At 43.8% G+C, this 13058-nt stretch overlaps 1 protein-coding gene across 1 annotated transcript in view; it reads right to left on the bottom strand.

Moving 5' to 3' along the window:
* The window catches only part of MRPS5 (mitochondrial ribosomal protein S5), a 640608-nt gene that overhangs the window by 67510 nt on the left and 560040 nt on the right, over positions 1 to 13058 (bottom strand). The window contains exons 7-8 of the mRNA XM_086927225.1: positions 8339 to 8385; positions 1339 to 1396 (exon numbers count right to left, since the gene is read on the bottom strand). Of these exons, the coding sequence (XP_086783351.1) occupies positions 1339 to 1396; positions 8339 to 8385 (105 nt within the window). The remainder of the gene's footprint in view (positions 1 to 1338; positions 1397 to 8338; positions 8386 to 13058) is intronic.

The raw sequence follows: 13058 nt of genomic DNA on the forward strand, positions 1-13058 counted from the left end.
TGACAGGTGTTTAGCTTGTATTATGAGCTCTTCAGAGAGGTATTCCTTTGTTCAGACACAAGGGAGCACCCATTATAAGTCAAAACAATATCCTTTCAGGCTTAGAGTGCAGCATAAATTAAGCAAAAAAAGAAAGCAAGATATATATATATATATATATATATATATATATATACAGAAAAAACAGAGGTTAAACTAATGATATAGTTAGGTAATTTGTCAGTGATAACATTAAAGTTTTGAAATAAAACAAAGCACAGACATTCCCCACCAGAACTTGCACCCCCACAATGCACTCCTTATGACCTCACATAATACATCATCCATGACATGTTCTATGACGTCAATGATGACATCCCAAATGACATCACTTATGGCATCATCCATGCTTCTTTTGTATACATTGCTCTATAAATGGCTACAGCATTAGAGCTTTAAAAGTAAGTACAAAATAGCGCAGAAGAATATGAGGCATCATTAATGCCATCACAGAAACAGCTCCCTTAGGTGTAGAAAGCATTGGTTATGCGCTACATTAACCCTATACAATACACTTCACGGGTAGAGTAGTTCACTTTAACAGTCAACCACAAATATATGGGAAACCCTCATTGCATAAGGTGTTTAATCTGTATACACCTGTTCAGAGAAAGCCAAGTTACTAAAAATACAGAATGTATGTTCCCAAATTAATGCCCTACTATGGACAGCTTTTATCTGTATCAAACCCCTGACAGTCACCAAACCTACATAGGGAAAGGAAGTTGATACGAGAAGAGAAATGGGTACTATAAACAGTATTCACACCACGGAGACCCTGCCAAACTGTTTGAAGACAGCGAAACTCTCCTGAGGAACACACTACAGAGTATTAAAAAGTATCTACTAAGAATAGTGTACACTATATGCACCACTGGGCAAAAAAGACACAATTTGCTTAAAATAAGCAATGTCTGAAGGTGCTAAACTATACAGGATCTGCAGCCTTCATACTGTGGTGAAAACTGAGACATGTTTGAAAGGCTCTTCTTGTGGGTGGCACAATTAGGGCTGCGGGCCACTCTAGTAGCCAGTGCAGTACCTGCCCTAGGTATATGGTTTACCTCTTAACAGGGTACTTACAGATGCAGCACCTAAACTAATCAGTTAAGCACAACTTCCTGGGATGTATAGGAAGGGCACACACGCTTTCAGTGGGAAAGTGCTCATAGCACTAAGGCCACACAGAGAGGATCAGAAAAAAACAGGAGGAGAAAAGCAAAATGTTTTTGGGAAATCCACTAAGAAGCCTGCTGTACATGAAGATATAATCAAGATTAGAAGCTGGATGTTACTTACTTGTGTGGTCCTGGTATCTTTCTATGTAGTGCAAATAGTGAATTGCTCTGTTCTTTGCCTAGAAGTAAAAAAAAAAACCAAAAAAACTATTAATATTCAAAGCATTATGAGACTGACTGTGCACCGTTTGCCTTTTTATTATCATGCTGTGATATATCTGTTGATACTTTTGCCCTTTGCAGAGGCTGAAACCTATTGTGTGGTTCTTTAATAATTTGGTGTTACACCTGGGAGGAATGAGAGCTGGTCTCCACTGATATGGTGTCCTTCAGCAGAAAAAGGGCTCAGTCCCTGGCTCTCCATGGGAATCATAACACTTGAACACAGAATGGGCCAGAAGTATCTTCAAACAGTAGAGATCTGAAGGAGGGGCACCCTACTCGGAGCACGTCGAATGGCTCCTGCATTGCCCATGGATGGATGAAGCGTGAAGGAGAGGTGGAAGAGGACAGTCAGAAGAGCAACAAACATTTGTATTGTTTCTTTTATTTTAAGTTTGACAACAGGAATTAATTATACTTCATGAGACTTAAACAGTTCCAATAAAACCAGTAGTAATGCATCCAAAATTATGATACCTCAATGATGCACTAGCCTTGAATGTTATTTACTAGTTCTACTACAGTAATGGAACTCATCTATCGCTCTATACTGAAACATTTATAATAAAATGAATGTACCCTTTCAACCAACTGTGAAACATATTCAAACTGGGTTGAACAAATGGTGACATTGTGAGCACTAAGGTGTTCCGATGGCTACTGTGAGTAAACTCAAACTGACTGAACTTAGCCTTCAGTTTGAGCTGAAGACTGTAAATTGGGCAGCAGACGCCATTTTTGCTCGTCAGTAACTTCACTGTGAGTGGCCCATTGTTAGGCACAGAATTTATAATAATTAGGGTGTAAAAGTTGGCATAACTCATCCTTCCGCACCCTGCACAAACAGGAGTCGGAATTATGTGGATTGCTGAATTAATTGATCATTACATTTTCCCCACAGCTTTTGTCAATTGGAAACTTTTGCATATAATATTGAAATACTGACATTTGTTTTGTTGGTTTTAAGGGATTCTGTGTGCCCACCATTCGTAGAACAGGTATGCTGTGTACGTCACGGGGTCGGAGTGGCATATAGGAAAATCAGGCGGTGCCCAATGTGCTGATCTGACAGGTCAGTGTTTGAGCCGTTTTTTGGGCTGTTTGTGGGTCTGTTTTATGGTTTGCTGGGCCGATTTTCAATGTTGATTTCCATGATGTTAAAACAAACCTGTTTGCAGTTAGCTCAAAATCATGCACCCTTCCATACCTTTCAAAACACTTAGGACGTCTTAAATGTTTTAAACTGCCCAATTTTTCAGATATGGGTCATGTTACTGGCTCTCTAATTTACTAAAGGGGCAACGTTTAGTTTGCTGACATGCCCTATTTTCTGTCTTTTTTTTCTTTTACTGTTCTTTATTGAAATTTTTAACCTTTTTTAGAGACAACCCACCCCGCCACCCCCCTCCTCCCTCCTCGCGCCCATACAGGAATTTTAAGTTAACATATATATACATTGGTGGATGCAGACATAGTGTTATACAAGTATGTATATAATACAATGCAAATTATATTGGAAGATTTAAGTACTTTATTATTCAGCATATTCTATCCATTGTAAAAGGGGGTCCCATATTGCTAATCCTTTCCTTTTCTTATTCCTTCCCTTCCTGCTATAGATAGCTATCTCTAGGCTATATGTTGCTAACAATCATGCTCGCCATTGCTGAAATGTGGGTGGATGTGGGTCAAGCCAAGCCGATGCCAGACATATTCTAAGTACTGCCATTGCAACAAACATAAGTCCCGTCATTTGGTTCGGTAGAGTATCGCCTTCTACCCCCAGGATTATTTAAGCGGTTGTTATCTCTATATTTGTTTCAAAGATTCTTGAAAGAAAAATGGAAATCTCCCGTCTGATGGTACAGAGTTCTCTGCAAATGGCGAACATGTGGGTTATATCTACTTCGGGCAGTGCACATCTAGGACATTGCGTCCTCTTACCCGTGCCTCATTTGGCTATTCTTTTAGGGGTATAGTAAAGTTGAAAGAAGGTTTTATAGCATTGAGATTGCAATTTGGTTGATATTAATAGCGATTGGGAAAGTTTGAATGCCTTCTGGACTGAGGATTCTGGTATTTCTAGTTGGTTCTGCCATTTATGGATATGTTTGTCCAAATCATCGGGTAAACTGGTTGTTAAATTATTATAGATTTCACCAATTTTAACTCTATTATTTTGAACTATTGTTTCGATTATCTGGATTTTCTGGAAGGGTGAGCTGCCGTCCCCCTTTTTCATTATAAAATCTCTAATTTGCAGGTATTTAAAGAAATCTCGGTGTTCTAGACCAAATTTATTTTTTAAGATTTCAAATGAGCTAAAACCTGTTGAGTTGTAGAATGTACCAAATTTAGTGATACCCGAACTGACCCACTACTATACATGTGTCAGTAAAGATCTCTGGAAGATTGTTATTTCTATGGATGGTCGTATAATACGAAAACCTTCCAATCCCGAGAAGTTTTCGTATATGATTCCAAGCAGTATATATTCCTTTTAAGGTTTTGAAGCGAACCTTTTTAAAATGACAATCATAAGTCAACCGCCAAAGATGTTCTCCTGTTTCTTTACCGAGAATAAGTTCCTGTGGGGTAGGGACCCCCTCTCTTGATCGGAGTCCAAGTTTGGAGTTAAAAAAGCTCGGCTGTATTTGAGTATTGTAGCCCACCAGTAAATTTTAAAATAAGATAAGGCGAGACCTCCTCTATCTTTTGGTAGAGTGATGAATTTCATGGCTCTAAGTGATCTGCTATACCCCCAGATAAAACGAGAAAAGATACCATCAATTTCTTTGAAGATCTGTTGGTCATAGTTTAAGCAAATAGTTCGGAAAAAATATAAGAATTTAGGGAAGAATAACATTTTTATTAGATTGCATCTACCAATGATGGTTAAGTGTAGATTATGCAATCTCTTCAATGTTTTTTACGTTTGTTTCAAGAGTGGGCTCACATTAAGTTTAACCAAATTATTTAGATTTGAGGTGATGTTAACTCCTAGATATACTGCGTTTTCGACGACTCTAGCATCGCAATAGCTCCATTTGTTATTGGTTATAATCTGGGTTTTGTTTTGGTTTAATTTATACTCGGAAATTTCTCCAAAGTTATTTGCTTCTTCTTCCATTAGATTCACTGCTTCATTTGGGTTGGTTGTGACTATTGCGATGTCATCGGCATATGCCAGTGTTTTAGTTTCTCCGTTGGGGGTCTTCATCGGTGTTATGGCTCGGTTAGTTTCTAGCCTACGAATGAACGGGTCTATGAATATAGCGAATAGTAGAGGGGAGCACGGACAGCCCTGCCTTGTCCCTCTCGTCACTTTGATGTTGTCTGATATTTCCCCGTTTATCATTACCACCGCTTCTGGGTTGACATACATCATGCGAATAGCTTTGATGAATTGATCCCCGATCCAACTCTTAGACATAGATAAGAGGGTCCATAGATATTGCCAGGAGACCCTATTGAATGCTTTTTCAGCATCTAACAAGATCAGTGCCATAGGGTCTCCTGTAACTTCCGCTATGTCAAAGAGTGTGATCACCCTCTGAATATGATCGGTGGTTGATCTGCCTGGGACAAATCCATGTTGCCGGACTGAAATGATTTTGTGTATTACTGGAGCGAGTCTGCCAGCTAGCAATTTAGAGTACATTTTAGAGTCATTATTTATTAACGTGATTGGGCGGTAGGCCCCTAACTCAGTGGGGTCTTTATTCTTCTTGGGAAATACAATAATTTTCGCCCGAGCCCAGGATTCAGGTGGACGTCCTCCCTGGAAAACTTGGGTCATCAACTTTGTTAAAATTCCTTTCAATTGTTTACTAAATCTAGTATAAAATTCTGACGGGATTCAATCTAGCCTGGCTGCTTTACCTGATGATAGGCTATTTATTGAAAGTAGTATTTAGACCCATTGTGGTACCTCAGCCAGTCTGTCTTGGTCGATTTGAGGTAGTTCAGTCCCTGTATCTAAATCAAAATATTCATCAATTTTGGATTGACTTTTACAAGTCTCAGTGTATAGATCCGTGTAGTATCTCTTAAATGCTTCCCTGATCTCTTTGGGATTTTGTGTGCCATTGATGGGGTCTCTAATCTCCTTGATCGTATTTTCCGAGTTCTCCTGTCTTGTATGAACCGCTAATTGGTGTCCTACCTGTTCGCCAAGTTCATAAATCTTTTCCTTCTTCACGGTAGCTTTACAGATGGCTTTTAGGGTGAAGGTTTCTATAATTAAGTTTTTTGCGATAGCAACATCTCTTATAGCCCCTTCAATATTGGGGCCTCCCTGAATTGCACTCACCAGATCTTCCTCCTTTCTTGCTAATTTGTCTTGTTGGTTTTTTAAGTTTAATTTTGCCTCTTGGTTGCTTTTAATTGAGAATCTAAGAGTTTCTCCTCTAATTCCCGCCTTGAGTGTGTCTCAAACTACTTCCAGCGGGGCACTACTGAGATTAGGTTCTAGAAATTCAGGAATCCAATTTTCTATAAGCTGGCAATATTTTTCAATAAACAATAAAGCCCTTTCAAAAGTCCATCTGCTGTGATTGGACTGCATCTTCCCGGTATCAATACTTATAATTAGGGGATTATGGCAGACAGTAACCTCAGTAATCGATCTATGGAGCAATTGGTGATAATAGAATGTGAGGCAAATATATAATCCAGTCTTGCGAGTTTATGCTGCGGGTGGGAGAAAAAGGTATAGCCTGACTTGTTTGGGAATTTGGTCTGCCAGCAGTCCAAGATCCCGTGTATGCTGCAGAGTTCTTCAAGGGCCCTAAATACTTTCGGTTTCCTGCCTTGATACGTGAAATTATTATGCCCCGTCGACCAGTCTGATGGAAGATTTATATTAAAATCGCCACATACAATAATTGGTAATGACCAGTGTGCAAGTTCATTAGACAAAAATTCCAAAAGATCTGGATCATCGGTAACACACCCACATACCGAGCAGATAGTTCGTTTTTTCCCCACACCATATTGGCACTCGGTGATGGCCCATCGTCCCAATTTATCTGCAGCTGATTTCGTAAATTGAAGACCCCCACCACGTGCTAAAATAGCCACACCCTGTGTTTTGTTTGCCTGAGTTGTAGCTGTGACCACTCTATATCCAAGAGCTTTTAGATTTTGTATTTGGGACCCTCCCACATGGGTTTCTTGAAGACAAACGATATCTGCCCCGATTAAGTTGAGACCTATTGCCGTTCTTTGCCTTTTTTTCGGGTCGTTAAGGCCACAAATAAGGAGTTACCAGTAACTCTGGGAGAGGAGAACATCTAGTCATTACGACTTGCACCAGGAGGGTCCACTTTGGAGCAAGGAATTACCAGGAAAATCAGTAATTCCAGGTCCGATTTCCCCACTAATTCCTCATTTTGTGTTAGACTGCTGACTTTCGGGAGATGGTCAAGGCATGCACTTGTTTTAGCTAGCATATAACGGCATGGGTGCAAACACCATAGTAATGTTCCAACATGTAAATCCCATACACCAGTGTTTCCCAAACTGGGGTCCGTGGACCCCCAGGGGTCCGTGACACATTCCCAGGGGGTCCTCAGGCGGCAGTTTTAAAAGCACTGCAAAGTTCCTTGTAGAATTCGCAGTTTTGGAGCAACAATAAAAGTGTCAAGATAACATCAGTGATTAATGTACCTGCTGGAGAGAGATGAGAGTTTTGTCCAGTGGCAGGTTTGACTTATCTAATGTAGCACAGAGGGTTAATATGCCTGCTGCAAAGAATGTGTACCATGCATTTTAAAAAAACAGTATTTTATGTGCATAGGTCAGTGGGTTACTGCTTTTGTCACATAGATTCTTGTGTTACACTGCAGCTCATAAGAGGCAATCATAATCTAGCACAGTGACCTATAAACGTTAATCAAAGAGCTGCTTACACACTGCATGGTGCATGTTAGTAACTTATGTTTTTTCCCAGTCTTTCATTATCCTGATGCTGCTAAAGGGGTTTATTTGGGTGGAAATAGATTTTTACTGTTAAAATCAATGCTAACCACTGTGTTATGTTCTAAAATCCTGAGTTTGTGCTTTTCCAGACCAAGTACTCTTTAAAAATGCCTACCAGCATGAATGGCATGTGAATCCTACACTTTTTAGTCCCCTTTGCCTTATGTAACTTTTTCTCTACACTTATTTACACATATGATTCATTGTCTCTATATGTATGTGATGTAAAGTGCTCTGACATCCTACAATGTATGAGAGATGCTATAAAACAAATGAAATACATGTGACAGATGTTCTATGGAGAAATGAGAGGCACTGTTGAAGGGTGATAATAAGGGAATCATTGAAGTACGCCAACAAAGATTGTTTTATCCTGGTTTGAAATGTAAATCATACAAATTGCTGGGGGTCCCCGGCTTCTAGTGGTGAGTCAATGGGGGTCCTCAGGAGTCAAAAGTTTGGGAACCCCTGCCATACACCATATATTCCTTTTCTCCGCCATGGCAAAATGATCATAACAACCCGCCCTCGATTCATTTTCTGGCAGTTTCTCTGTCTGTTTCCATCCGTCCTTTCACACCTTCTCTTCTCCAGCTCGGATCACTTTCTCTCTACCACCCCACCTCCCTCTCTCTCCCCCTTCTAGAACAACCGTCGTGCCTGGCGGAGTAAACGTCCGGAGGGTAGGAATATTGGCAGAGCCACCACCAAAGGCCCTGGATTTTCAAAATCGGCCTCAAATGCCTCCAGGTTACTGGAAAAATGCCCAATGGAATAAGGCCCTGGTGCTTAAGTTCGAGTCATCCATGTTAAAAATGAAGACCGAAGTGCACTGGAAAATCAAGATTATTGGTCTCTGTCAATTATACTTTCTAAATTAATGTATTAGAAATGCATCTAAGCGTATGCATACTTACTTTTCGGAGTGCAACTGTTCTCTCAGATGCTTTTCCTATTGCGAAGCCTACAAAAAAAAATCAAATTCAACATTTATTTATTAACCGAGGAAGTATTGCCATAGCAAGACGCAGGTAAAAAACGGTTTCTGTATAGCTTCTGTAATGTGAAGAAATGAACAGGGAAACACTTTGCAAAACTTGACACGGACATTCTGGTAAGATAAACCACCTTTGAGTATTACAGCGCCTCTAGGACCTAAAATGGCTGTTACAACTTATCATTGAGCTGTAGGCGATCGCAAATGGGGTGAATAAACTCCTACACATACACCAACTCCTTGCTTCCTCACAACTGTGGCCTTATCTCGTGAGGAAAGATGTCTGAAAGAGCTGTATCTCTTCAAAGTCAATAAAGAGGTGTCAAATTCAACTGGAAAAGAATGGCTTCAACTTTTAACGTGCATTAAATGCTCCAGTCATCGTGTGTTCACTGTTTGTCTTAGCAGTACCTGCTAAGCTGTTTCAACACTAGATAAACGTTGATTTCCCGAAACTGCTTACACACATTTGTTTTCGAGAGGATCACAAATAACTCTTATCAAAAACAAAATGATAAATTTAGAATAAAAACATTTTGGAATTGCTGCCAACTAAGACGTTAATAAGGAAAAACAAGAACATCTGGCCATTGCTATTGTCATTTCTGCCGATTCGCTTTGTTCCAAATAACAGGTGTTATTATCGCCCTGAAGTAATGGCACTCTGCGTAGATCTCAGAAGGATGAGTTACTGGGGGGAGGGGGGAGGGGGAGGGGGGGCTGCTTTTCTACAGGGTACACTTACCCCTCATTGGGAGGAGATGTGGGTAGCTCCTAAGGCCACGCACTTTGAAACTGGTGTACCGGGTTCAAATCCCAGACTCAGTTCAACATCTTGTGATCCTGGGCAAAACCACTTAATTTCCCCATGCCTAGAAATCTGGTTACGTATTCTGTTTCTTTTATAAAGCGTTGCAAGACTTCCGGCCAAGTATGTGTTATATAAAACAGCAAAAATAACTCTGAACACTTTACTAATCAAGTTACATAGTAGTTGTTGGGATCTGGTGTGGGTTGGTGCACGTGCATTCCTTCTTTGTGTTCCCTGCGTGGAAGTTGGAACACGGAATGCCAGGGCTTTGGCAGTTGCTGCCGGGAGGCTGGAATAAAGGAAGCTGATGAACCTACCTGCCTCTCGTTTTTCTTTCAGTGGCGACAAGTTGTCCAGTCCTCGGCCTCCACATCCTGGTGTGAATTGTTGTGTTCTTGAATCAGGGAATGGTAGCCTTAGGGGTAACAACTTGGGGCCTACACTCCAGGGCATCTAGGTCTAACTAGGCCTGACACGTGGCCCTAGAAATAACTGAGACGGACACTGGGAATAACTTCTTGGCTCTCCGTCCGCGCGTCTGACTGCGTACGTGCGTGGCCTCTCTTTATTATAGCAAGTCACATGACTCAACGTTGCACGCTCATGGCATCATGGGAGTGCCAGATCCAGGAACATAACATTCCTCCTAAAGCAAGGAAAAAACAACAACAACATATACCAACATTATCGAACAGTCTGTCATGATATTTTCCATTAGCACACTCTGCTCAAAACATTATTCCAAACTTGTGGGGCATGATTACTGACATCACACTCATGTGTTTTTATTGGAACAGTCATACGTGAAATAGTCGCGCAGCCAACAGGAAGGTGTGGGGTTTCTTCTCAGTCTGTGTTGCGACTCTCGCCGACTCGGGATGTCTTTCTCTGTGACTGGGGCTGTCGCCGGCGCCTCCCTGTCTGCCACCTCCGGATCTTGCATGTCCTCCGGGGCCCCAGAACTTTCAATCGGCTCATCACTCTCGGCTGCTCTAGTATTGCTTCTCTGTGTGACCTCGTGGCTGGGTGTTATTTCCTGGTGTGAAAAGCTGGTTGCAGTCTCAGTTCCATTGTCGGACGGTGGGGGACAGGGTGATGTTGGCTCAGGATGGAACCGTTTGAAATGGGATACATTTCTTGTTATTGTCTCCCGCCCCCGGGCTGCTATGATGCGGGTGCCTTTTACGCCAATCACTCACCATGGTCCTTTTTCATAGTTCAGCCTGAACTTGCCACTGGTTACCCTGTTTCGAAGAAGCACTAGATCGCCTCTGTTGAATTGTATCATCACAGCCCTTCTCTTCTTACTGATTCGAGCAAAAGTGGCCTTTCTTTTCTGCGCAATTCTATCTTCGTTTGCCCCCTCCGGTGACCACCTTGGATGGTGAGGGATAGAGTCAGTCACCACTCGCCCCATGAGGATATGTGCTGGCGCTACCCCTGTGGTTGAGTGTGGGGTCTGTCGGTAGCTTCGGAGGAACGTGAAGATGGCCATCTCCACTGACTGGTTCTTGTCATGGGCGATGCGAATGACCTTGTTCAGGGTTCTCATGAATCGCTCTGCCTCCCCGTTGGCCTGAGGCCAGCGAGGAGTGATGCGTCGATGCTGGGTGCCGAGGGATGACAGATAAGTAGCCAGTTCTTGTCCTTGAAACGGGGGTCCATTGTCTGTGCGGAGTTCGCGCATTGCCCCGTGAGTGGCAACAATTTTCTCTATTTTGGGGATGACGTTCTCGGCGCTTGTGCTGGTTATTATTTCCACTTCCGGGTATTTGGAATGGTCGATCATTACCAGTGTGTGTCTTCCATCCGGGAGGCTACCAAAGTCCATACTGACCCGTTCCCATGGCCGTTGGGGCCGGGGTTCCACTATGATCGGGGCTTCACGAGGAGCATCTCCAGTGACTTGGCAAGCAGTGCATGACCTCACCGCCTTCTCCACCATTTCGTCCATCAGGGGGAACCACACTTTTGTTCGTAGCCGGGCTTTGGTTTTGACCATTCCCTGGTGACCCACATGTGCCAGTTGCACCACCTGGTCGGTCAACGCAGCAGGTATTACTAGACGATGCCCTCTCAGCAGGCACCCAGTCTCGTCCTCGTTTAGCTCTTCCCGGACATGATGCAGGCTCTCCATGATCTTTTGGGCTTCCGGCGTGAGCGCCTTCCAACTCTCCTTGGCTCGGTGCCAGTTCGCTGTTCGGAGAGCCTCTTTGGCCCTCTGGAGGCAGGCATCCTGTGCCGTGGCATTCGCAATGTCGCCTACGGAGAGGGGCCGCGGGCATGATTGCGCAATCACCCATTTGACGTAGGCCTCCGTTTCTTCGGCCTCCTCCATTTCTTCCGGGGTGGCTGGCCTGGGGTGGCGTGAGAGGTAGTCCGCCGGGTTCTTTGCCCCGGGCTGGTATTCAATGTTGCAATTGTACTCCTGCAGTTGGAGCAGCCATTTCTCAATGCGGGCGGCGGTTTTGTCGAGGTCCCCAAGAACAGGGCCACTAATGGTTTATGGTCAGTTACCACCGTGAACGGCTTGCCATATACATATAGATGGAAATGCCGGCACCCCCAGTGGATGGCAATGGTTTCTTTTTCAATTTGGGAGTGCCGCTGCTCCGTGTCTGTGAGAGATCTACTTGCAAAAGCAACTGGCACCCAGTCCATTTCGTCCCTTTGCTTCTGCATCAGGACAGCTCAGAGTCCGGCCGGCCCGGCATCTACCGCTATGAGGGTGGAGTTTCGGGGATCAAAGAACGCAAGTGTTGTGTTGCTCGAGAGGGACGCCTTGATGTCTTGGAAGCCCTTCTCCTGTTCCGGTCCCCAGGTCCACGGTGTGGAGTCCTTTGTGAGTTCACGCAGGGGGAGTGTGAGGTTGGCAAGATCTCTGATGAACCTCCCACAATAATTAACCATGCCAAAGAAACTCCGGACTTCGGTGACAGTGGTGGGGGGTGGTGCGTCTTTGATGTCTTTTACTTTGTCGGGGTCTGGATTGACTCCTTCTGCCGAAAAGACGTATCCAAAGAATCCTATTTTTGTGCGTAGGAATTCACACTTCTCTCTATGGAGCGTAAGTCCCGCTTCTCTCAGCCTGCGAAACACTTGTGTTAGTCGGTGATTGTGTTCTGTAATGGTGCGGGCATGTATCATTATGTCGTCGCTGACCTTTATCACCCCTGGTATGCCGGTGATCAGTTCCCGGATGACATTCTGGAACACCTCCGCTGCACTGGAAACTCCAAAGCTGAGCCGGGTGTACCTCCGAAGGCCAATGTGAGTTGAGAAGGTGGTTATGTTTCGCGACTCTTTATCTAGTACTAGCTGGTGGTATCCCGACCGTAGGTCTAGCTTCGAGAACCAGCAGGCCCCGGCCATTTCTCCGATGAGGTCATCAATGGTGGGAGTAATGTGACGCTCTTGTTTTATGGCCGCATTGGGGAGGCGCATGTCCACGCAGATCCTTACTGCCCCTGGCTGTTTCGGTTTTCTGGTGACCACGATGGGCGACACACAGGGGGTGGGACCTGAGACCTTTTCGATGATGCCAGCCGCTTCCAGCTTGCGAAGCTCCTCTTCCACCAACGGCCGAAGATGGAATGCAATGCGTCTATGTCGCAGGGCCTGTACCGTGGGGTCGACGTGCAGGTGTATTTCACGGCCATTGAAACGTCCAATGCCTTCGAAGATGTCAGGGAAGTCCATGAGGAGCTGTTGTACCGACTCCTCGTGGACCCCGAAGGCGAATGTTCCACACCTAGGTCCTCGGCCGCTCTGCAGCTTAGTAGCATGCCTTGTCCCTCTTCCGACACAAATATGTTCGCTTTGATTGTCT

This window comes from Lissotriton vulgaris, chromosome 6 (assembly GCF_964263255.1).
Source record: "Lissotriton vulgaris chromosome 6, aLisVul1.2, whole genome shotgun sequence".
Taxonomy (NCBI): Eukaryota; Metazoa; Chordata; class Amphibia; order Caudata; family Salamandridae; genus Lissotriton; species Lissotriton vulgaris.